Below are 23315 nucleotides of genomic sequence, written 5' to 3' on the forward strand. Positions count from 1 at the left end.
GGATTAGTATTTGAGCTGGAGTACATTCAGTCACATTAATTGCATATGTGGATGCGCCCAATGTTTTTTCCTTAACCTAAATTATTCCCACAGTAATACCAAGGACACCCTTGCTGTAAAAGCCTATCCATTTTTTCCCCTCACCTGCTCAGCACTTTCTATACATCTCTTACAGTCTTTCCCTTATGAGTCCTATTTAAAGTGCTCCATTATCACCCCTATCTCTTTCTCTTGCTCCTAGTAATTTTCCACTCTCTATACTTCCTACTGAGAAATGGGAAGATACTGGCTTTTCCACTCTCAGCCACATCCTTAGCATACCATTGTTCGTTGAAACACAGTTGTTAAAGTTAAGTGTTCTCTCTCCCTACCCATATGGATCAAAGTTGGAGGCTTGTCAGCAAAGTGCATAGGCCAGGGGTCAGCAATGTTTTTGGGCAGAGTGCCAAAAGTACCCACAACCTTGACAGGTAAGGTGCTGGTGTGCCGGGGCAGACAGTGGAGGAGCCACGAGGGGCCCAATCCTTATTATAGCAGGGCCCTTCCCTGCCGTCTGCCCCAAGGCATGTGTGCCAAGCAAAATGTGGGTGCCACACTGGCACCCATGCCGGGGGTTGCCTACCCCTGGTGTAGATATTGGTAGAAGCATTCACGATAGCAGTTTGAACAGAAATAATAACTTAATAATAGCAGCGTGAATTCTTGCGTTGAACAAACGCCCCAGATCCTCATGTGATGCGAGTCATCTCCTACTCCACTTAGATAAATGGAGTCAGCCAATGGGTTACATATCCACATGGGGCTCTCAAAAGCCCATAACCCCCAGCAGTGAGGAGCTTAATATTATTTCTACTACAAGATCGTTTCAGGCTGGACATAAGGAAGAATTTCTTTACTGTCCGAGCCCTCAGGGTCTGGAACAGCCTGCCACAGGAGGTTGTTCAAGCGCCTACATTGAATACCTTCAAGATGAAACTGGATGCTTATCTTGCTGGGATCCTATGACCCCAGCTGACTTCCTGCCCTTTGGGCGGGGGGCTGGACTCGATCTTCCGAGGTCCCTTCCAGCCCTAATGTCTATGAAATCTATGAAATTTCTGCTGGAGGCCAGGAAGTTTTAGCCCTGTTGAAGTCAACAGGAGTTTTGTCACTGATTTCAAAGGAGTCAAGACTGTCCATGAGTTATTTTAGCAACTATGAGCCAAACGGGGTGGGGAGGAGTAGGAGGCAGGAGAGGAGAAAGATGGGAAGGTATGTGCCTCTGCCCCTGGAGGCTTCTAGTTTGGGATACTATTAATAACAACTTTGCTTCCACCTGTGAGTGTAGTCATTTGGAGACGCTATGCAGTTTCCCGTAATCATCAGCTGAGTGGTGATGATAAGAGTTTGGGGAGAGAAAGCTTTCACATGCATTCCAGGGCCCTTTTAAAACTAAGCAGCAACAGAAGCATTTAGAGGAGCAGCGTCCAAATTGGGGCTTATTCCAGTTCCAGATGGATGTGGTAGAAGCAACTGCATCTGTAGCTGCATCCTATATGCTCTGCCAGTTACATGCTAAATAGCAGCAATGGGTTAGAGCAAGGCTGCCCAACTTCTACACCCCTAAAGGTCATACCATGGGGCTTGCACCAGGTGAGGCACAGGCCACCAAGCTGCATGCCTCACAGATGCTCTGTCCACCTCCTGCTTTGCTGGGTGCCCATGTGGGCTGCACTGGGCGTCTGCCCCACTGTTGAACTGCGTATCCCTTTCACTTCACCATGAGTTTGATTTTTCCCCCTCCCTATGCAGCTTGCTGCACTGCCCCACTCCCTGGGCTCCTTGTGGGCTGCCATTTGGACAGCCCTAAGCAAGAGAGATTCAAATGTGGAGGAAATGAAGAAATGAAATGTGTCTTGTGTCAACCATGAGACCAGGTGGCAAATCAGTAGGTCTCATTACTGCACTGTAAATGTCCTTGCATTTTTTCCTTTGCCTATTTCAAGGCTGAATTTGGCACAGCGAGCAGCTTTGCATTTTAGATTATTGTAAAGACAGAGGGCTGTATGCAGATTAATCTGTTAATATTGAATGCCATTATTACATATCTAAATTAGAGGGATGAGTCTTCAGCTTGAGAGGTGGGGGTGGGAATAAAGGTATAAATCACCTTTCTGTATTGGGATTGAACAGAGAAGAGTTCAGACCTGGGACAATTTAAGAGCAGCCTCAAGGCTGCTCTAAGTTGCATTGACTGGTAGCAGCTCCTCAGGGTCTGTTGTATCCTCTGAAGAGCACTGGAGTGCTTCAGCATCCTGGCCACGCCACTTTTACCTGTTTGTGCCTGAGGCACCGGGGTGTTGAGCGTATCTCGATGCCACTTCTGACGCGATAGGAATTTCCAGTCTGCTGGTTGTGTTGACCTCCAAGCTGCCTGACGGGTGCCAGAGAGACACAGACCTTGCAGGACCTTGTGGCTCTGCCCATTATGTTACGGTAACATTTAAGTCAGGGGGATTGTATTTCAAGTGACTGCATGCAGGAATAAAGCTTCTCTTTCATCCCCAGTGGGACACTGTCCAGGGTAAAGGCACATACCTAAATTACCTCTACCCTTGATTGCCCAAAGCTCAAGGGATGAGTGGAGGTGGAAGAGAGGTTTAGCTGCTTTTCTCTATTTATTCTGGACTTTTGCTGCTGACTGACAGTCCTTCCTTCTTGCGTTTTTGTTGCGACAAGGTACTTAGCAGAATTTGCAGATTCATTGGAGCACTTCTGCTGTGGCCTCAAATTTATGACCTTGAGGCTGTCAGCTGTGCCCCTTAGTACCTGCACCACCCCAGCCCTCACTGATTGACAGTGAAACAAGGGAATCAGGTCTCCTTTCTGATCCCCTGAGTTTTGGGCTCTGAGTTTGTTGCTCACGGTGGGTTTGCAGTGTTGAAGGGGGTGTTTCCTTTTCTCCACAGTTGGTTTTCCCTTCAATCTGAGGAGGAGGATTATGAAGATGTTACTATTCCAAGCCTGGCTCTGTTGTCTTTATGCAGGTGCCCCTTGTGTCTCTGTGCACACAGCACTGCCTAGCACATGGCTGCTTGGACTGGACCTCAACACCATAGAAAAGGGGGCCTGGCCTGCTTTGGTTCTGTTATGCTTCCATAACATCACAAAACTGAGCTGGAGGATTGTCCCTGAGGTACTGCAGATTGTCTCTGTATAATCATGTCAGCTTTGTTCCTTTTGCCAGGCAATTTGGATTGTAAGGTCTTTGGAGCAGGGACCTTCTCTTTGTCCTGCATTTGTATAGCACCCAGCACAGTGTGGTCCTATGCCATGGCTGGGGTTCTGGGTGTTAGGTACAGTAAAATAAACCTTTTGACCCCTGGCAAGTTACCAATGAGATTTTCTAGTGAAAATAACAATTTACCTGTTCATAAAACCCACCAGATTCATACAGGACCATTAAAAATGCAAGGTCATGCTGATCTAACAGAGCTGTGTTCTGCATAGGAGATTTAAAGACATGGGAGTTGTATCACTTGTTTAGCTTCTTTTTATCTGTAAAATGTGCAAGACTGTATGTGTGTGTGATTTTTCTTTTAAGGCTCATTTTTCACAAGGTTTTCAAGGTTTATCTTTTTCCAGTTTTTTCTGTAAGATAGAACAGGCATCATAGCCCTTAATTAAGGAGATGGGACACTTGCATCTTTAACTGAGTGTTTTTTGGGTGGTAAAGTGTTTCTGAAGTGTTTCCTATGCCTGAAGAAGGGTGATTGCTCCTGAAAAGCTTGCTAAGAACTTTCTTCCAGCTATCACATTTACTCAAAGAACCTTATCTGAAAGACCTCCACTTTTGTTTGATCTCTGTCAGCCTGACTTGTGCTCCTCTCCTTTCTCTTTTTATTTTATTTTTTTACTGTCAATAGCTCTTAACATCCTTTAACACATCTTTTCCAGGTCATCACTGCAGGATGATGAGTCCTCCTGTGGCAGCAGAATTCATACTTTGCCCATCAGCCATGTCACTGATAAGGGGTGTTTTGCAATTTTTTTTTATTATGTTTGTTTGGTGCTCTGTGGGCTAATTTTTCAGATGGTGAGGGACACCTGCAACTCCTTATGGCATCAGCAGGGTTAGCAGCTGTTCAGCCCTTTGGAGATGTCAGACCACTTACCTCTGCAAAACATTGTCAGGGTTAATTGCATCTGCTTCATTCAGCTTTGATGTGTTCCTAAGTGGCTGTGTGTGGTAAGAGTGTCCTCTGAGTACAAGTGACATGAGGAGGGACTTTGACAGCTCTACTCACAGTTTATCAGATCATCAGATCTCCCCACACCCCATCAGTGACAAGTGTTTCTGGCTGCAGTGCTTGGAGCAAGGTCACAACGACTTGGCAGACCTCAGAACCTTATGATAAGCTGGTCTGCTCTGCCATTCGATCCTGATGTCCTCCTCGGCTACAGTGTGATTTGGTTAACCTCCTACCATAGTTCAGCACAGGGAAATAAATGATCTGCCGAAGTACTGAGTGATATATTGCAGTAAGGTGCACAATGCGCCTATGTGAGTCAGAGAAGTTGCTTGAGATTTCACATCATGCTTGAGATTTCACATCATTTTCACGTCGCTTCTCGGCCTCTTGAAGGCTCAGATCAAGTGCAGTTCTGATTGAAATGACAGCTAGATGCAAGTGTTCCCCCAGGTAATGATGGGAATATAGGGGTTGTCCTACTGGATCCAACTCATGAGTCACCCTGTTTCCAACTGTGCTCAATGCCAGACTCAGAGGGGGTGCAGAAAAACTTCACAGCAAGAAAAGGTGAGATGATCTCTGCATGATGATAGTTTCAGTTATAGTCATCAATATAATGGTGTTATATTGTCTTTCTGCCCAAGAGAGCAGAAAGCTTTTACCCACCGCAAAATGCAGCTGGCTCTGGGGTGGACCATGCCACCCTTTCGCAGTGCATTTCTTGCCTGAAGAATAGGAAGTGAAGGGGGAATCATACACATTTGAAACACAAGATACAGAGAGAATGCCATTAAAGGAGACTGATGTTCTTCCTGTTTTCTTCCTTCCAGCATTGGGATGTGTTTCGGACAATTACAGAAGTTTTCATCCTGGTTCCTGCCTTGGTTGGCCTGAAGGGTAACCTTGAAATGACGCTGGCATCCAGACTGTCTACTGCTGTGAGTGTAAAATTTGGCAGAGAGGACGCGGAGGAGGGTTCCTTTGGTCCGCTGGAGTCTTAAGTTTGATAATGTCATGCATGCTTGTGTGTACGGGTATGTATGTGACTCCTCTGCTAAACAGAAATAAGTTATTTCTGGGGATGTGTGTGTGTCAATAAGGTTCATACCCTGTTTTCAGATGGCCCATGGGCTGGATCCAGCCCACCAACTGATTGGATCTGGCCTATGGACAGGCACCCACCAATTGATTGGATCCAGCCCACAGCTGCCCCCGCAGCACCCCACATAGGGCTGGCACTGCGCTCCCTCCCACATCTGCTGGCCCCAGCCCCAGCCCCGGTCCCAACCCCGACCAGCACACACAGCTTTCTGGCATGGGAATGTACAGATGTAGCTGCCCAGGTACTGCTTGGCTCCCTGCACCTCCAGTACCTCCTCCTTCTCCTCCTCCTGCACTGTTCCAGGCTGGGGGAAGCTGTAGCCAGAGGGCTTCTGCCCCAGCATGCAGGGCTCCAGCTCCAGCCACATTCCCTCCTCTTGGCCGTCTGCAGCTGGCTGCTTATTGCGCTGGGTGGGCAGCACGGATGGAAGGCAAATGGGAGCTAGAGCTGGAGCCCCGTGCACTGGGGTAGGAGCTGTCCAGCTGCAGCTCCCCCTCCCTGGAGTGGTGCAGTAGGAAGAGGAGCCGTTGGAGGCAGGGGAAGCCATGCAATACCTGGACAGCTGCTGCCACACCAGGAGCAGGCATGCTGGGCAGCTGTGCATGCTGGCTGGGGCTGGGGCTGGGGCCCTCCCTCCCCCCTCACAATATATAAGAGTAAGACTTTATCTTGAGCTATTATGCAATTGACTTTATATATATAACTCAAGAGAGCAAATCAGGACAAAAATATTTTTTGAAATAAAATGTAAATGTTATAGTAGGTGTTTGATTTCTGGCATATGATACCTTTAGTAAGATTTTATCTATGTGGCCCTTGACAGCTCACCAAAACTTGTTAAGTGGCTCTCTCGCCAAAATAATTGCCCACCCCTGCCCCAGGGATTAACTGCCCTTTAGAAGTTCCTGTAGCAGTTTTGTTGCTTTGGGATGCTCCTATTGCAAATCTGTTGTTGAGGCATGCTAGGGCTGGGAAAACCCCCAACAACTTATAAGGAATAATTAGGTGGAAATGGCTTTATTGGCCTTCATGTGAGATGACAGGGTATCTATGAGCCTGAGATGATTGAGATGGAATCTCATCAGCCTGATACGTTTGGCCCCTTGATGCTGTTCCTTCTACAAATCTTACTCTGAAAGAGTTTCTCTTTCTCTCTTGGGGTCAAGAGGGGGTTATTTTATCATGTCCTCTCTTAGTGAGCACAGCATCATCAGCTCAGTAGTTTCTATCATGAGTCTGAGAGGGAATGGTCTCAAGCTGCTGGAGGTTCGGTCCAAAGCCACTCATGACCTGTGGTGAAGTGGAGAGGCCTTGTCTTCCCATGCTACCCCCAAGATCCTGGCACCACACATCAGGTTTTCAAAGGCAGGTGCTGTGCCAGAGCAGCAAGGATGAAGTTTTTGGGACCCTGTAGACCCTGCCTTAGGGAGGTAGTAATATTTGGACTTGCCCTGCAGGCTAGGTGTACACAAATACAGCCCAGAATGTCTTCTGATGTCCTCCCCACCTCCTAGTGACAGGACCTGAACTCTGGTTCAGAGGTGAGGGCAGGTTTGGGGAATTCTCAGTAATGAGAAAAGAGGGAGAAGCGGGAAGACTGAAGATGCTGGCTGCCTTTTTGGCTTTAGCTTGCCCTTTCCCACGGGGTACAAGTGAAGCCTTGCTTAATTTGGTGACTTTCAGTGCCTTATGCTTACTCTCTGTTCGCTTTCAGGCTAACACTGGTCAGATGGATGATACCCAGGAACAGTGGAAGATGGCCACCTGCAATTTAGCGCTGATTCAGGTGAGCTGGAACTGTGAAGAATACCCTCTCCTTTCTTTGAACAGTGTTTTCTAGGGCAGCGCTCTCTTGGGGATTTGCGCTGAGGTGGATTGTGGAGCCAATGCTTCCTGCCATCTCTGTTAGATTTAGGGCTTGTCTACACAGGGCAGTTTATTCTAGAAGAATAGATTCATAGATTCATAGATGTTAGGGTCGGAAGGGACCTCAATAGATCATCGAGTCCGACCCCCTGCATAGGCAGGAAAGAGTGCTGGGTCTAGATGACCTCAGCTAGATGCCTATCTAACCTCCTCTTGAAGACCCCCAGGGTAGGGGAGAGCACCACCTCCCTTGGGAGCCCGTTCCAGACCTTGGCCACTCGAACTGTGAAGAAGTTCTTCCTAATGTCCAATCTAAATCTGCTCTCTGCTAGCTTGTGGCCATTGTTTCTTGTAACCCCCGGGGGCGCATTGGTGAATAAATACTCACCAATTCCCTTCTGTGCCCCTGTGATGAACTTATAGGCAGCCACAAGGTCGCCTCTCAACCTTCTCTTGCGGAGGCTGAAAAGGTCCAGTTTCTCTAGTCTCTCCTCGTAGGGCTTGGTCTGCAGGCCCTTGACCATACGAGTGGCCCTTCTCTGGACCCTCTCCAGGTTATCCGCATCCATCTTGAAGTGCAGCGCCCAGAATTGCACGCAGTACTCCAACTGCGGTCTGATCAGCGCCCGATAGAGGGGAAGTATCACCTCCTTGGACCTATTCGTCATGCATCTGCTGATGCACGATAAAGTGCCATTGGCTTTTTTGATGGCTTCATCACACTGCCTACTCACGTTCATCTTGGAGTCATGATTCCCTACCTAGGCTGTAGGGAATGACCTGCTAGGTGGCACAGAGGTGGAAAGGGATCTTGGAGTCCTAGTGGACTCCAAGATGAACATGAGTCGGCAGCGTGACGAAGCCATCAAAAAAGCCAATGGCACTTTATCGTGCATCAGCAGATGCATGACGAATAGGTCCAAGAAGTTTGGTGTGACTAAAGCACAAGCAGTGCTCTGCAGTAACTCCACTTTGGATACACCTTGTGGGTTCAGCTAAGCTCCAGAAAGGCATTCTTGTCTTTGTATGCAATAAAAGTGTCCACGTGGGGAGTTTATTACCAAAAACCTATTTCACAATAGCAATTCCAGTCTGTTTTCCCGTGTGAACAAGCTTTGATTTATTACAGGTGGCAGGGTGTCTGCCCTTATGAGAAACCAGTTGACTCTAGGAACTCTCTGTACTGTAACATGCACCCAGCAACCCAGGTGTTGCACATTGTTGGACTGTGGGATGTTCACAGTGTGCCTCTGCATCCTTCCTTATCTCCACTCACAAAGATCAGCTTTCTAAGATGCTTTGGTGGACAGGACTTCCATTTTGTGTGGCGTGAGGGATGTCCCACCACTGAAGTGTGAACACTCTCTGGGATACAGTTATCTGTACTTTTCAGACCTCTAGGACTTTTGCCTGCTTGCTTGGGATTTTTGGCATGAAGCCTTTACGTGAAGGTCTCTCGATTTTTGTACCAAATCTGTGACCACCTTCACACCTGTTCACAGACTCACAGCCACTTAACACCCTTGGGGATAGAATGTCGTTCTCCCATTTTTAAAGCATAGGCTGATTTTACTTAGTCAAATGGGAAATCTTCATCAAGTGTTAGCTGTAGAGAGCAAATGGTCCACAGACCCATTGTGATCCTATTCAGTAGAAAGCAGCAGTGCACATACATTGTCATCAGCTTACTACAGTCAGTAGTGAGTAGGGCTGTGCAAAATGTCTCTGGCTGTTTCGATTCAACACTGTTTTGACTCATTTTGATCTCGAAACAGTGAAATCAAATCGAAACAAAGGGCTTCGAAACAGCCTTGAAACAGAAAGAGGCTCTTTGAAAGGTTTTAAAAGTTTCAAATCATTTTGAGTTTGAAGCAGCCAGCAGCGAGGTGGTGGGAGACGGGAGAACCAGGGCTGTGCTCCCAGCAGCAGCCGGCATCCCTGGCTCTCCCCGTCTCCCACCGCCCGGCTGTGGGCAGCTGATCACAGCGCAGGCAAAGGGACCTGAGCCTGGGCTCAGTTCCCCTCCAAGCACTGCAATTGGGCTGAGGAAAGGAACTGAGCCCAATTGCTCAGTTCCCCTCCTCAGCCCTACGATCGAGCTGGGGATGGGAAGTCAGTCCAGTGGGGCTGAGTTCCCATCCTCAGCACTGGGAAGAAGAACTGAGCAATTGGGCTCAGTTCCCTTCCCCAGTCCCAGGCAGCAGCACTAGCTTCCCTCCCTCATCTGGCAGGCAGATCGGGGCCCACAGCCTCAATCTGCCTGCCAGATGAGAGAGGCTGTTTCGAGCTTCCCTATTATAGCTAATGGATGAAACATCAAACAGTGTCGAAACAGCCTCACTGTTTCAACGAAGCAAAATGGAGCAGCTGTTTCGAATCGAACTGAAATTTGAAACGAAATGCTGTTCTGTCGAAAGCTCAAAACTCAAGTCAAAACGGAACGGCACCGTTTCGCACAGCCCCAGTACTGAGTGCTTGAATGGATTTTCCTCTAAAGGTGCATGGCTAGTTTGACCGCTGGGGTCAGTTTCTAGAGCTTGAGGAGGAATTACCCCACATCTTATTTCTGTTAGCATGGTGCTGGTGATGGGAGTTAGGTGTCAGGGAGTTCAGTCTCTTGTGTATCCTTTCATAGCCCCTGATGTGTCATGGAAGATGGCCTACCAGTGCTTTTTATGCCCAACAGGTACAGGCTACTGTGGTGGGGCTTCTGGCTGCTGTAGCTGCTGTCATCCTGGGAGCAATCTCCAAGGGGTATGTGGAGCTGAATCAGGCAGCGGTTCTGTGTGCCAGCAGCGTGACTACAGCGTTCATAGCCGCGCTTTCACTCGGTGAGTTTCATTAACCACCTTCTGCAGCTCACCCAGCAAGATCCTCATTGCCACTTGTTGCAGATTTGCTTATCTGTCCTCCACAAACCTCTGTTCCTTCCCTGTCTGCAGAGTGCTTGGTAATGGATATGAAGCGATTTGGGGAGTCTCAGTTGTGTTCTCAACCACCAGAAACCCATGTTATCGAAATGTGACTGATATTGTTTGAATTGCTACCTCTTGCTGGTCCCTTTTCAGTCTGTCCCTTTGGAGTGGCCAGGTTTGGAACATGGAGACCAAGCCCCCTTCTCCCCACTAGGCTAGGGGTTGAAGCACACAGGTGCATGAGGGAACTTGACTCTGATGCTATCGAGGTCATACTTGTTCAGCCTCCAGAGGAAGTCCTGAAACTTCCTCCTCGTGCACCTCTCAGTATTGGCAAAGATGGCTCCAGGAGGAAGAAGCTGCCTGGGGCAGGTGTTCCTGCCTCTTGTCCACTCACCCAGCAGTGCATAGATGCCCTGGGCAGCATCCAGAGACTGTATAGGACAGCAAGTGTTGTCCAGGGTTCCCATCTGAATCCTTGTTTGGACCCTAGGATCTGCATCCCCATCCCTTTTGCCTCCATGCTCTGTTGATTTCTGGGCTCTCTGATCCCCAAGGTTGGGCCTCTCTTGGCTTTAGTGGGCTGTGCCTCCCAGTCTCTGTGATCAGTCAAGAATACATTTTTATTCAGCTCTGAACTTTGTCAAATGCTTGTGTGTGAAAGAAAGAACAGAACTGCGGCTGTCCTCGGTGCTCTGAAAGTTTGGAAACTCAGCATCCGGTCTGGTAGGGTTGAGATTTACCATGAGAGAAGAACTGCTGTCACAAAGAGGTGTCATCCTTCAGATGATTTCCTTCCTCTGTCTTCTTGGAGGTCAGCTGAACTGTCCCAGGGCAGATCTCTGAGCGGCTCTGAACCCAGCGTACCATCTAACACACATAACAATGTCCATCCAAACGTGTGTCTCGGTGTTCTCTCCCATGGTAGAGCAGGATATGACATTCAGCGTTGAGCGGGAGCTACATCTAAGTGTAGAGATGATCTTGCAATGACTGCACTGTGAGTGTGTGGGGCAGCTTAGTACTGTCCTATCCACAATGCCTCAGGTTGTCTGAAATATAACAGGTACTAAATGCACACAGGCACACACATTTCCATCTCTCTTATAACATGTAGATCTAAGAAAACACGGTAGGTGTTTGGGGGAGGTGGGCCATGACTGCCCCAGCTGTCCCTCTTTGGATAGAAAGTTAGTGAGGCTGCATTGTATAAAGCAGCACCTGTGACTTCCCTCCCTGCGTCTCACTCACTGTTTGATCTTGGATAAGCTACTTGGATTCTCCAAGCATCTCTATTTATAAAATCCAGTAATAAGGACATTTCCATGGGCTGCTTTACAGTAGTGCCATTTTGGGGCATCTGTTGGTCAAAGATAAGAGTAGAGGTTCACAGATGTGCCACAAGAGGGCACCAGGAGATTCCCTAACAGTGAGGAGTTAGGGACATGTTATGGACTGGAAACACTACATATAAGCACTGAGAGAGTGTGGATGCAGGGAGGCCAGGGAGCGAGGGCTCTGCCTATGCTGAGCAGCACAAGACATTTTAGACATCTTAAAAACTTTGCAGGCTTTATTAACCCTCACTTCCCTCTGCCGTCCAAGTACCTTTTTGGGTATAAAAATGAAGGATTTGACTGATGTGTGTCTTAGTCCTTCAGCTCACGTTAGGGTTGTTGTAGAAATGGTCACAAATTGCTAGCATATCGATGTGCATCTGTGCGTGCACCGAGGGCAGTGAATTCAATCGGTGTGTCTAGAAGGGAACAAGACAATATGCGTTATGTTGTGGTGCATGTACATTTTGGAAGAAGACAGTGGGGGCATGTTATTGTCTCTGATGGGAGCTTTTATCTACGGGGCTTCATTTGTGGTGTGTGGGAAGAGAGAGCGTACTCCAAAAGGCACTGGCGGGCTTTCTTGAGCAGCTGTGTGGCTTCTGAGCCAGAGTCGTTCTCCTTTTCCAGCCTGTGTTTTCAGCTCCATCCCCACAGTGGTTAGCAAGGTGCCTGAGGGCATCAGAGTATGACACAGTGCCATGAGGAAATTTCATCTGGGCTTGCGCTGGGGTCTTGGAGACTGCCCAAGTTAGTCATGAAACAATGGGGTCAGACTGGGACGTGTGATCTTCAGATCCTTTTTCCAGAACCGGACAAGAGTTCTGTATGCCAAGAGATTCTCACCTGCTGAGCCTGGGGCTCTCTAGCTTATGTTAACAAACTAGACTTCCAAGAGCACCAGAGCCTAAGGTCCTGACCTGTGGGCCAGTTTTCCTTGGCATAGCTCAGGCTGGGGCACATCTGGATCCCAGAACTGTTACAGAATAATAGGGTTGAAAGAGGACTTCAGGGGTCATCTAGTCCAACCCCTTACATGGATACAAGATATGCTATTCCTACTGCATCCTCAGTGTATATTAGAACAGCCACAAGGGCTGTGTGCTCCAGTGGGTCATTCATATTGCATAGGGATGCATCAGCCTGTTAAGCCTGAAGCCACAGAGCTGGCTAAGGATCTGCTTATGGCAGCGCAGAGCTACCTGACTAGTTGAAAACTGAGTACAAAATCAATACAATGTAATTGAATAATACTCTGGAAAATAGCTTTGTGCCATTGAATCTAGATCAGAGAAAGCCACCCGCCTTGTACAGCCTGCTGCTGCCTGCTCACTTTGGGCAAGGCATGCTCGGGGGTGGGGGTGAAGGCGTTGTAATTAGAGTGGCTCTCAGGAGCTGATCTAATTAAAATGTTGCAGCGTCTCATGTATTCAGTGTCCCATGTTTCAAAGTGGCAGAGGAGGCACTTTCACTAAAGCGGGATTAAAGGAGTCTTCTCCAACATGTTCTAATCAGAAGGCATTGGAGCATGTGTATAGGCGCCCTTTGTGTTTATCTGTGAATTCATCAAGCTAATCTTTACTGGCTTCAAGATTAGTTAATCAAGCTAATCTTGAAGCCAGTAGAGATTAGCTTGATGAATGTAGAAGTACCTATATTTGAGTTGTTCACTGATAGCTGCATTGAGCCTTGGAGTTTGTTTTGGTGGGTGTCTCCTTTGGAGCATTGGTGGAGTTAACTGTGGGGGAGACACATCATCTCTACTGGGCCCACGTGGTGTGACCAACCTTCACTGGGCGCAGCATCCAAGCATGTGGAGAGCTGATCTCTTCTCCCCCTCCTCCCCATCCTTGTGCCAAACCAGACCCAGTTCAGGCCATGGTACAGTGTAAAGCAGGCTGCATCCTCCCTCATGTCTGATTTCTGATCTGGTGTCTTCCCTAGGTCTGGTGATGATTGGAGTAATCATTGGTGCCAGGAAAGTGGGGATAAACCCGGACAACGTCGCCACCCCCATAGCAGCAAGCCTTGGAGACTTAATAACCCTTTCTCTTCTGGCAGGAATCAGCAGCACCCTCTTCAAATACATAGGTATGGTACAGCTCAGGTATCAAGAGAAGCCTGAATGAGTTCTGTTCAGCCATGGAAAGGATATGTCCCCCTTCCCAGGCATGTTCAAAGTTAGGTTGGGCAAAGTATTCCAGATGCTGCGGTGCCCTTAGGGCTGCAAATAACCTTAAAGGCCTCTTGTATGAGCCTGTCTTTTCCTGGATGGTGGGAACCCAAAGGAGGTTCTTGCGATCTTTGGTAGAACGGTGATAATGCTCGTCATGGTTAGAGCAGAAGCCTGGGATTCAGGACTCCTGGGTTCCCCTCCTGAACCTCTCATTAACTAAGTGTAATGCTAACTTAATCTCTTGTTGTGTCTTGACCCCTGCACCCCCACCTGTAAAATACAGGTAATAGCTTTGCAAGGAAGAGTACACTGTTTCAGGGCTTCAGTATCATTAACTTCTCTTAGATCCGCTGGGAAATGGTGCTGTGGAAACACAAAGCAGTGAGATCAGCTGGGAACAAGGGAAGGAAAATAGCATAGACTCACAGGGTGTTTTTACTCATGTTGCAGAGGGGTGGGGAGACACTTTAATTAGAGCAGTTCTGACTGCCAGCAGCATCTTCTGTGTCAGCGTCCCTGTGCTTCAAAATGGTGGGAAGGGTGCTTTAACTAAAGCTCACTGAATAAGCTTTAGTTAAAACACCCCCTGCTGCATGGGGACGCTGATACACAAGGCACAGAGGCTGCTGGAGTGCAGTAATTATCTCAATTAATCAAGTCTGCTCTAACGCGCAGGAGCTATAGTGCATCAGAACAGCCTCCCAACATATGTACAGGCCCTTACACACAGAGAGCCCACTTTTACCCAGCAGTTGTAGCCACTGGCTTAACTGGGCACCCGAACTGCTCCCCCACTATAAGCCAGAAAAATATAGTGGTGTCTGCTGGGACAAGGAGAATAAATTTTATTTTTGCTTTAATTGTCTGAAAACTTCTAGGCCAATTACCATGGGCCTGGCCTAGAAAAGGAACAGAAAAGCCTTAGGGTTGGATCGGTGGTGGGTTTTTTTTAATCAGCTGAGGATGTGTTAAAAAATAAAAGCTTGTACAGTTACAAACCAAACTGTTACTTAAAATTGAGAGCAGAAAATGGGAGAGAGGCAGCTGCTTCTGATGTACAGTAACTTATTCCACATGCTTGTATATAGGAGAACAACTGAATCCACAACCGAAGGGAAAGAACCAGGATAAGGTCTAAGGCTCATTTCACTCTAGTTCCCCTACCCCTCAGAAAGAAAGTCCCTTAACATGCAGTTTCCTGTGGTGCTCTTGCATCTGCCCATATACAACTGGCTTGTCTTTCATGACGCCAACTCAAGTAATATCCACTCAAGACAGATAATATGTCATACTGGTGAAGGAGAGCGGTATGGTAAGGATACCAATGCAACTGGAAAGGACCTACATTCTGACGCGGTTTCCTTCACAAATGCTCCATCAGGGGATTGGTTGTTTTGAATCATTCATTAGCACTGTATCGCCCGATTGGGCTTTCATATTTCCTAGATTTCCAAACAAATGGTTTCTGCTGTGGCAGGGGGGAGAATGGGATGGGGTGCGGGTTCCTGCAGTTCCTGTGTCCTGAGCTGTCAAATTCTTGACCACCGAGAATTAAGCTCCTTTCAGGATGCTGGTGAGGTCCAGACTGTAACATGCCTCTTAAGGTCTCATGCTCCCAGAAGTACAACAGCCTTCTTCTAACGTGGTGTTTTAATCTCTTAACATCAACACTGTTTCCTTGCGGTTCTACATAACAAAGGGGCTGGCTCTGCCCTCCCTTGCTAGCATGGAGAAATACTTTACTCAACAAACAGGAAGCCAGTGACAGTGCTTGCTTTGTAAGGAGCTATTTGTGAGAATGGGTGGTCAAATTTAGGGCCCAGAGACTGGGTCTTGAGACTTGATCCAAAGCCAGTTCCTTCTAATCAGAGTCTTTCTTTGGGCTTCAGTGAGCATTGGATTCTAGGTGATGGATGTACATGACTTGCTCACCTATGGTTTAAAAGTGAGCAGACTGCCCCAAACAGCAAGGCTGGGGGGAGGTTCAATGTTTAACCCTATTAGACATCCCTCCAACTTGTTTGCTTCTTTTCCTCACTGGCAAGAGGTGACACTGCATGGTTAAGTAGCTGCCATTCATACCCCTAAAGAGGCTGTGGTTTGGTGGTGTGGTAGATGAATTGCAATATGAATGTGTTTCTTAGTTAAAGAGGTGTTGACACAGGTAAGATACTGTTTCAGTAAAGTGAGTGCTGTTTTAACTCTGTAGCTTAAGGCTCTGAACATCTTTTGGGGAAAAAAAAGCACATTTCAAGCTTGCTTTGTATGTCTCATTACCTGCAAAAATAACTGCATTGCAACTGGCCCAGATTTGGATCCAGTACAGAAAACAGATGGAGAGCCTGGTAGGAAAGGCATTAGCATATCAAAAAGGCCTGGCAGGATCCCCATTGCTTGAAGGTGTTTCTAGCGCTTCCTTGTGGTTCTGAGTCATGTTTATTTTCTCGTAGTGTAGCAAATCTTTTTTTCTTCTAAGCCCTGTTCACTTCTAAAGGTCATTTCAAGGTTATGCTGCTGCTGGAATGGGAAAAAAAAGCTCAGAGAAAAGCCTGTAAGCTAGCAAGAGATAATCCTGCAACCCAGCTGGCTAACATATGGAGCATAAGGAGAGAACAATTTTCATTTTCCATCAGATCAATTGTCCATCTAGTCTACTAGCCTGTCGTCAAGAGTAGCTCTTGCCAGATGCTTCAGAGGAATGGATGGGATGCCTCCGACTGTCCATTTATGGTATACCTTGCCCTTAAGAGTAGCTGCCACTGAGCTCTGAGCATTAGTAGTTGATTTGTACCATGATGTAAATGTCCCTTGTACACTTTTATCCTGTTTCATAAAATTGTACATGTTTCCTTTAAGTATAGATTTTGCACTTGGTGCCAGGAAAATCCTGTGGCAGTGAGTTTCACAAGGTGATTATGGACGTGAGAAAACGTTTCCAGGATCATGTGATTCCTGTCTTGTACCACAAAGACTTGAGTCCTGTTCACTGCTTCCTTCCTGTCCGAGTGCGGTCAGATTGTGCGCAGCCTTTTGGAGCCAGCGACCTGCAGGTTGCATCTAACCTACAATTTCTTTTCCTCTCCAGATGTGAAATACCTGTCACCTCTCATCTGCGTAGGCTTCATTGTCATGATCCCTCTTTGGGTGGCCATTGCCAAGCAGAGCCCTTCTCTTGCCACTGTCCTGAAATCTGGATGGCAGCCGGTCATTGTTGCAATGAGCATCAGCAGGTAAAAACAGGAGAAACCATCCCCTCAAGTCTGTGTGCATGCTTATACACCCCCCACCACTACATATAGAGGCACAGGATTAGTTTTCTGTTTCAGGAAATAACAGTCTGGAACAAAGTCAACAATTCTGCTTGTTGGAGATGCTGGTGACAATGTATAGTTCCATATCTTTTAACTGCTGCAGTCTCAGGGAAAGAGATATTTTGATGGTGCATTAAAAGCCCTTTGAGGACCAATATGCTTTTTGCAATGCTGTTCCAGGACAGGGGAACAGAACAAATACAAATGTGAGCTCTGCCTTTGCAGGTCTGTAAAATCAGTGCATCTTTGCTTGCTCCAGTGTGTGGCCTTGGTCAGGATGTGGGAATAGTCCAGTAAGGGGAAATATGGCCTCCTGTAAACCAAACATATCTGTTTCATGCTGAGGTACTTCTTATTTGTGCAGCAGTATTGAGGTAGCTCCTGGGAGCCCCAGTCCTGGATTACAATTTCACTGTGCTTGGCGCTGTACAAACCCAGAACAAAAAGACTCCATTTGTACAGCCTCAAATCACTTGAACTCTTTTTCTATACCACAAAATAGGAATATGTGCTGCCAGACGTGGACAGTCAGATGTGATATGAAATGTAAGCTCTTCCTCCAGTTTCCTCTACCATGTCATTGCAGTGCAGTGGTGTGACACACAGTTTAGCTGTGTTGTTGTCACCAAAACAACACCTGATCATTCACAATCCCTGTATAGTTATCTCCTGATACCACTGTCAACAGCTCCAAGAATATCTTTTGGTAAAAAAATTAACCATAAAAGAAGCCTATTTTAAAACAGTCCTGCTCTGGGCCAAGAAGTGGCCTATTACAGTCACGGATTTTCATCTGTATTTTTTCTGAGCTCAAGGTTTTGGTGTTTATATACTCTGCCCCACATGGAAGAGGAACAAGTAGATAATACTCTTTCTTTGTGTCTTTTGTAACAGCATTGGTGGGCTGATCTTGGACAAAACTGTAAGCGACCCAAAGTTCGAGGGCATGGCAGTGTTTACACCCGTGATTAATGGTAGGTTGGGGGTATGTGTATATTTGTTAGGGGTTAGTGTGTGTGTGTGTGTGTGTGTGTGTGTGTGACAGCAACTTGGACGAGGGGGTAAAGAGCACCCTGTTCAAATTCGCAGATGACACTAAGATGTGGGGAGAAGTGGGCATGCTAGGAGGGAGGAATAGGCTGCAATTGGACCTAGACAGGTTACAGGGGTGGGCAGATGAGAACAGGATGGGTTTCAACACTGACAAGTGCAAGGTGCTGCACCTGGGGAGGAAGAACCAGCAGCATACCTACAGGCTGGGGAACTCCCTTCTCGTCAGTGCAGAGGCAGAAAAGGATCTTGGAGTCATTATTGATGCCAAAATGAACATGGGCCAGCAGTGTGGGGACGCGGTCAGGAAGGCCAACTGTACCTTGTCATGCATCCACAGATGCATCTCGAGCAGGGCCAAGGAGGTGATCCTCCCCCTCTATGCAGCACTGGTCAGGCTGCAGTTGGAGTACTGTGTCCAGTTCTGGGCGCCGCACTTCAGGAGGGATGTGGTCAGCATCGAGAGGGTCCAGAGGAGGGCCACTCGCATGATCAGGGGTCAGCAGGGCAGGTCCTACGAGGAGAGGCTAAGGGACCTGAACCTGTTCAGCCTCCACAAGAGAAGGCTGAGGGAGGATCTAGTGGCCTGTTACAAACTAGTCAGAGGGGACCAGCAGGCATTGGGGGAGTCCCTGTTCCCCGAGCACTACCAGGAGTGACTAGAAATAATGGTCACAGGCTGGCAGAGGGTAGATTCAGGCTAGACATCAGGAGGCGCTACTTCACAGTCAGGGCCGCTAGGATCTGGAACCAACTTCCAAGCGAAGTGGTGCTGGCTCCTACCCTGGGGGTCTTTAAGAGGAGGCTGGATGAACATCTTGCCAGGGTCGTTTGAACCCAGTACTCCTTCCTACCATGGCAGGGGGTCAGACTGGATGATCTGCTCAGGTCCCTTCTGACCTACCAACTATGAAACTATAAAACTATGAGAGAGAAAGAGAGAGAAAATGGAATATGGGTTTATCAGAGAGAAAGCGACTTGGACGTGGGAGTGAAATGTACTCTTCATCAGCGACTTGGACATGGGAGTGAAATGTACTCTGTCCAAGTTTGCAGATGACACAAAGCTATGGGGAGAAGTGGACATGCCGGAGGGCAGGGAACAGCTGCAGGCAGACCTGGATAGGCTGGACAAGTGGGCAGAAAACAACAGGATGCAGTTCAACAAGGAGAAATGCAAAGTGCTGCACCTAGGGAGGAAAAATGTCCAGCACACCTACAGCCTAGGGAATGACCTGCTGGGTGGCACAGAGGTGGAAAGGGATCTTGGAGTCCTAGTGGACTCCAAGTTGAACATGAGCCGGCAGTGTGACGAAGCCATCAGAAAAGCCAATGGCACTTTATCGTGCATCAGCAGATGCATGACAAATAGGTCCAGGGAGGTGATACTTCCCCTCTATAGGGCGTTGGTCAGACCGCAGTTGGAGTACTGCGTGCAATTCTGGGCGCCACACTTCAAGAAGGATGCGGATAACCTGGAGAGGGTACAGAGAAGGGCCACTCGTATGGTCAAGGGCCTGCAGACCAAGCCCTACGAGGAGAGACTAGAGAAACTGGACCTTTTCAGCCTCCGCAAGAGAAGGTTGAGAGGCGACGTTGTGGCTGACTATAAGTTCATCATGGGGGCACAGAAGGGAATTGGTGAGTATTTATTCACCAAGGCGCCCCCGGGGGTTACAAGAAACAATGGCCACAAGCTAGCAGAGAGCAGATTTAGACTGGACATTAGGAAGAACTTCTTCACAGTTCGAGTGGCCAAGGTCTGGAACGGGCTCCCAAGGGAGGTGGTGCTCTCCCCTACCCTGGGGGTCTTCAAGAGGAGGTTAGACGAGTATCTAGCTGGGGTCATCTAGACCCAGCACTCTTTCCTGCTTATGCAGGGGGTCGGACTTGATGATCTATTGAGGTCCCTTCCGACCCTAACATCTGTGAATCTATGAAAGAGATCTTTCCTTCACTCCCAGAGATCTGGGTTTGCTTTCAGAAAGGAAGGGAGTCCAGTGGTCTTCTCTGGGTCCCTGGTTCTCCATATCATGCCTTGCAGGACAGCTGTTAGTCTCAGAGAAGTAAGAGATCTGTGGTCTTGCAGGCTGAAGTAGGGTGCAGCAGATCAGGCCTGGGATGTGTTGATAAAGCTGAGGAAGGATGGCTATGTAGCCCCTGCCCATTGCAGTGGAGGCTGTGGTTGCTTCCTCCCTTTCATGAGCATTACCTCTCCTCTGAAGTATCATAATTAAAGCTTGTCTTGCCTTTCCCATCTTAATGCCCAAGCTTTGCTCTCTGCCAAGCTTTCAGCACACCTTGTCAATCAGAATTACCTACACTGTCCCAGGGGAAATGATGGCAGTGCCATGGAGAGATACCCAAATTAGCTTTAAACTGGCAGGATCAGGTGCAGGTAGCAGTGCCGCTGTGGCAACCTGGAGCTCAGCATGGGCTGGTTCATCCCGAGTACTCCGAGTGTAGGGACAGCATGTGCTTTTGGGTTGGTCTCTTCTGATAGTGCTTCATGGAGGCTGGAGAAAGCCATATTCATAAAGAAAGTACAGGCTCTGCCAGCTCTTGAGAGAGGTCTGCTGACCACGTGTGACAAGAGCTTTCTTTACCACACGCCTCTTCTAGTGCAGTTCACAGAAGAGCCATGCTGGGAAATCAAAGCAGAGCTCTTCATTAGAGCAGAATTGGACATGGGCACTCAAAAATCAGAGAGAGGAGACACATTGGGACAAAACCCATCCTTAGACTGAAGTGGGGCCCATCTTGGTGCCCAGTTTTCATGGGCAAAGGTGCTTCAAGCTGAGGGCACTGTGTCAAGAAGTCTATTTGAAAGCTTCCTCCTTCAGACCCTGTTCTTATTGGCCCAAGTCTTGGTTCCTCCGTTTGTCTTTTACTCTGGCTGATCTCATTGTCAGTGAATGCCTGAGGCTGGGAACTGAATGTGTGAGGGCTGCAGGATCTGGCTCATTATTATGTTATCCAATGCCCCCCAATCTCTCCACCCCACACCCCCGCCCCTACATGCAGGGTTGTTCTCTATAATACAGTGATCAGCGTAATGGAAAACATGGCCATCATTTCATGTTTGCTAGAAATAATCAATTTGGAAGGAATTAATTGCCTTTTAATTACCCAACATAGTTAGGGCTGATTCATTCTCATATGATTCTTTCGTACTTAATAAGTGTGTCAGGTGCCCCCAAATGAACAAGATAATTGCTCTCCATCTTTCTGTGACTGAAACAATGATGTCTCTCTCCAGCTGAGGAGAGCCAAGGAGCACCACAAAGAGCAGCAGCTGCCTTTCCCTGAGCTATTTACTTTAGGCGCTTCCTACAGAACCGCTTGTCAGGTGCATTTGCATCATCTTTGGAGACCTTATGTCATTTATAGCTAGTGTCAGGAAGCAGGAGATCCAGAGGAGAGTGTTTTCCATTAAACAGAAAGACGAAGGAGGTGGTGCTGTCCCCTACCCTGGGGGTCTTCAAGAGGAGGTTAGACGAGTATCTAGCTGGGGTCATCTAGACCCAGCACTCTTTCCTGCTTATGCAGGGGGTCGGACTTGATGATCTATTGAGGTCCCTTCTGACCCTAACATCTATGAATCTATGAATCTAACATCTATGAAGGTGGCCTGAATCTTCTTCCAGTGATTTCTTTTTTTTTATGGGCCGTTCCCAGCATGTGAAGACTTTACCAGGACACGGGACAGGGTTTAGCTTTCCTTAGCTGCTGAGTAGATGCAGGTCCGCCACCCTTCTTCTAAGTCCCTCAATCAATGCATTGTACACATTTCTTGTTGCCACTTGGATAGAGGCTGAAAGGATTGTTGCATTTTTGTGTTCGTAGGTGTTGGTGGGAATCTGGTTGCCATCCAGGCCAGCCGCATCTCCACATTTCTGCACTCCTGGAGTTCGCCTGGAGTCCTGCCCCACAAGATGAGACAGAGCTGGCCCAACCCATTCACCACCTTCTTCACATCAGGTAGTGCTCAAGCCCCACATGCCCACCTCAGAGCCCATCGTCCCAGGGAGCACCTTTGTCAGCCTGATCAGCTAAGAACAGAGCAGGTCTTGGAGACTGAACTCTCTCATGCTTAGACCAAAACCCCAGGCCAGGGTTGAGTTACCTTGGCAAGGGCCACCTTGAAGAAAGCTTTCTTTCAATGAGCAGCTCAGTACATGATTGAGAGACTTTAGCCTTCAGAGAATCTCCAACCAGTAATAAATTTGCTGAAGAAAAAATCATATAGTGTGACTGCTTCTGATCTTGCTCATGCCATTAAAAACTCTAGGAGTAGCTCGCTTCAAGGCAGGGATGTTACACTAGCATGAGGAAAATTGGAACTGGGTTTGTTATTTTTAGATCAGAGGCTCCTATTGATTTCCAGTGACAAGCCGTAGACTGGCAACAGGGCAGATTTAGAGCAAAGAAAGTGGGTCACAGTGAGGCCTAGTAGGAGCAGAGGGAGGGGATATCCAAGAGGGAGTAGTTATGGAGGAGCTCAGCAAGAGGATCTGGACAGCACTGAGTTACCAGCACCAAGTACCTACATCTGAGTACCCACATACAACATGGCTCTACTGCAAAATCAGTGCCAGGAGAAGCAGACAGAGGCCATCCCACAAATACTGTCCTGTGACAAAAAAGGCATCACTTCATATGTTTAGCATCTGCAAGTACGTGTAGAGTCACTGCATGATAAATAGCTGCATGCTTCCTTCCCCCTCAAGGTGGAGCGCTCGGGTCATTGTATTTTATGTGCTCTGCAGGGGTGAATTCCAAGTCGGCCCGTGTCCTGTTCCTGCTGGTTATCCCAGGGCACCTGGTGTTCCTTTACACCATTCACCTCTTGCAGGGAGGCCACATGTCCATAACCGTCACATTCGTGATGTTTTACCTAACGGCTGCCTTGATGCAGGTAAGAATGGAAAACCTGCTGAGCTGAGGGTGAAGCCATGAAATGCTCCTAGACTATGAAAATGTTAGTGCCCCCAGTATTTGCAGTGAAAGACCCAGGAACTGTCCACTTGTCCCAGTCACCTCCCTCCTCCAGCCTCATCCAGTCTGTCGCCTCCCAAGCTTCCAATAATTCGATGTGGCAGAAGCATCCCTGTCCCAAGTTTTGGATGCTTTATGGAGAACTGCCTGGTTCTGTTTGCCTACTTCAGGAGTCATTATTTAATGGGCGGATAGTTATCACTGGCCACGTCTACACATGCAGTGGGCTGTGCAGTACCATCGCCACACAGGTTTTTCTTGACACTACTGTGCAGTAGCAATAAGCTACTCTGCAGCTGCTCATTATTACTGTGCAGTATCGTCACTG

General features: G+C 47.8%; 1 protein-coding gene across 3 annotated transcripts in view; it reads left to right on the forward strand.

The window, feature by feature from the left end:
• SLC41A3 (solute carrier family 41 member 3) overlaps positions 1 to 23315 on the forward strand; it is a 36771-nt gene that overhangs the window by 9029 nt on the left and 4427 nt on the right. For all 3 annotated transcript variants that reach the window (XM_014605692.3, XM_006268734.4, XM_019499777.2), the window contains exons 3-10: positions 5063 to 5170; positions 7049 to 7120; positions 9887 to 10031; positions 13397 to 13543; positions 16714 to 16858; positions 17834 to 17913; positions 21836 to 21970; positions 22759 to 22907. In XM_014605692.3, the coding sequence (XP_014461178.1) occupies positions 5063 to 5170; positions 7049 to 7120; positions 9887 to 10031; positions 13397 to 13543; positions 16714 to 16858; positions 17834 to 17913; positions 21836 to 21970; positions 22759 to 22907 (981 nt within the window). The remainder of the gene's footprint in view (positions 1 to 5062; positions 5171 to 7048; positions 7121 to 9886; positions 10032 to 13396; positions 13544 to 16713; positions 16859 to 17833; positions 17914 to 21835; positions 21971 to 22758; positions 22908 to 23315) is intronic.

Source organism: Alligator mississippiensis, chromosome 12 (assembly GCF_030867095.1).
Source record: "Alligator mississippiensis isolate rAllMis1 chromosome 12, rAllMis1, whole genome shotgun sequence".
In the NCBI taxonomy this organism is placed as follows: domain Eukaryota; kingdom Metazoa; phylum Chordata; order Crocodylia; family Alligatoridae; genus Alligator; species Alligator mississippiensis.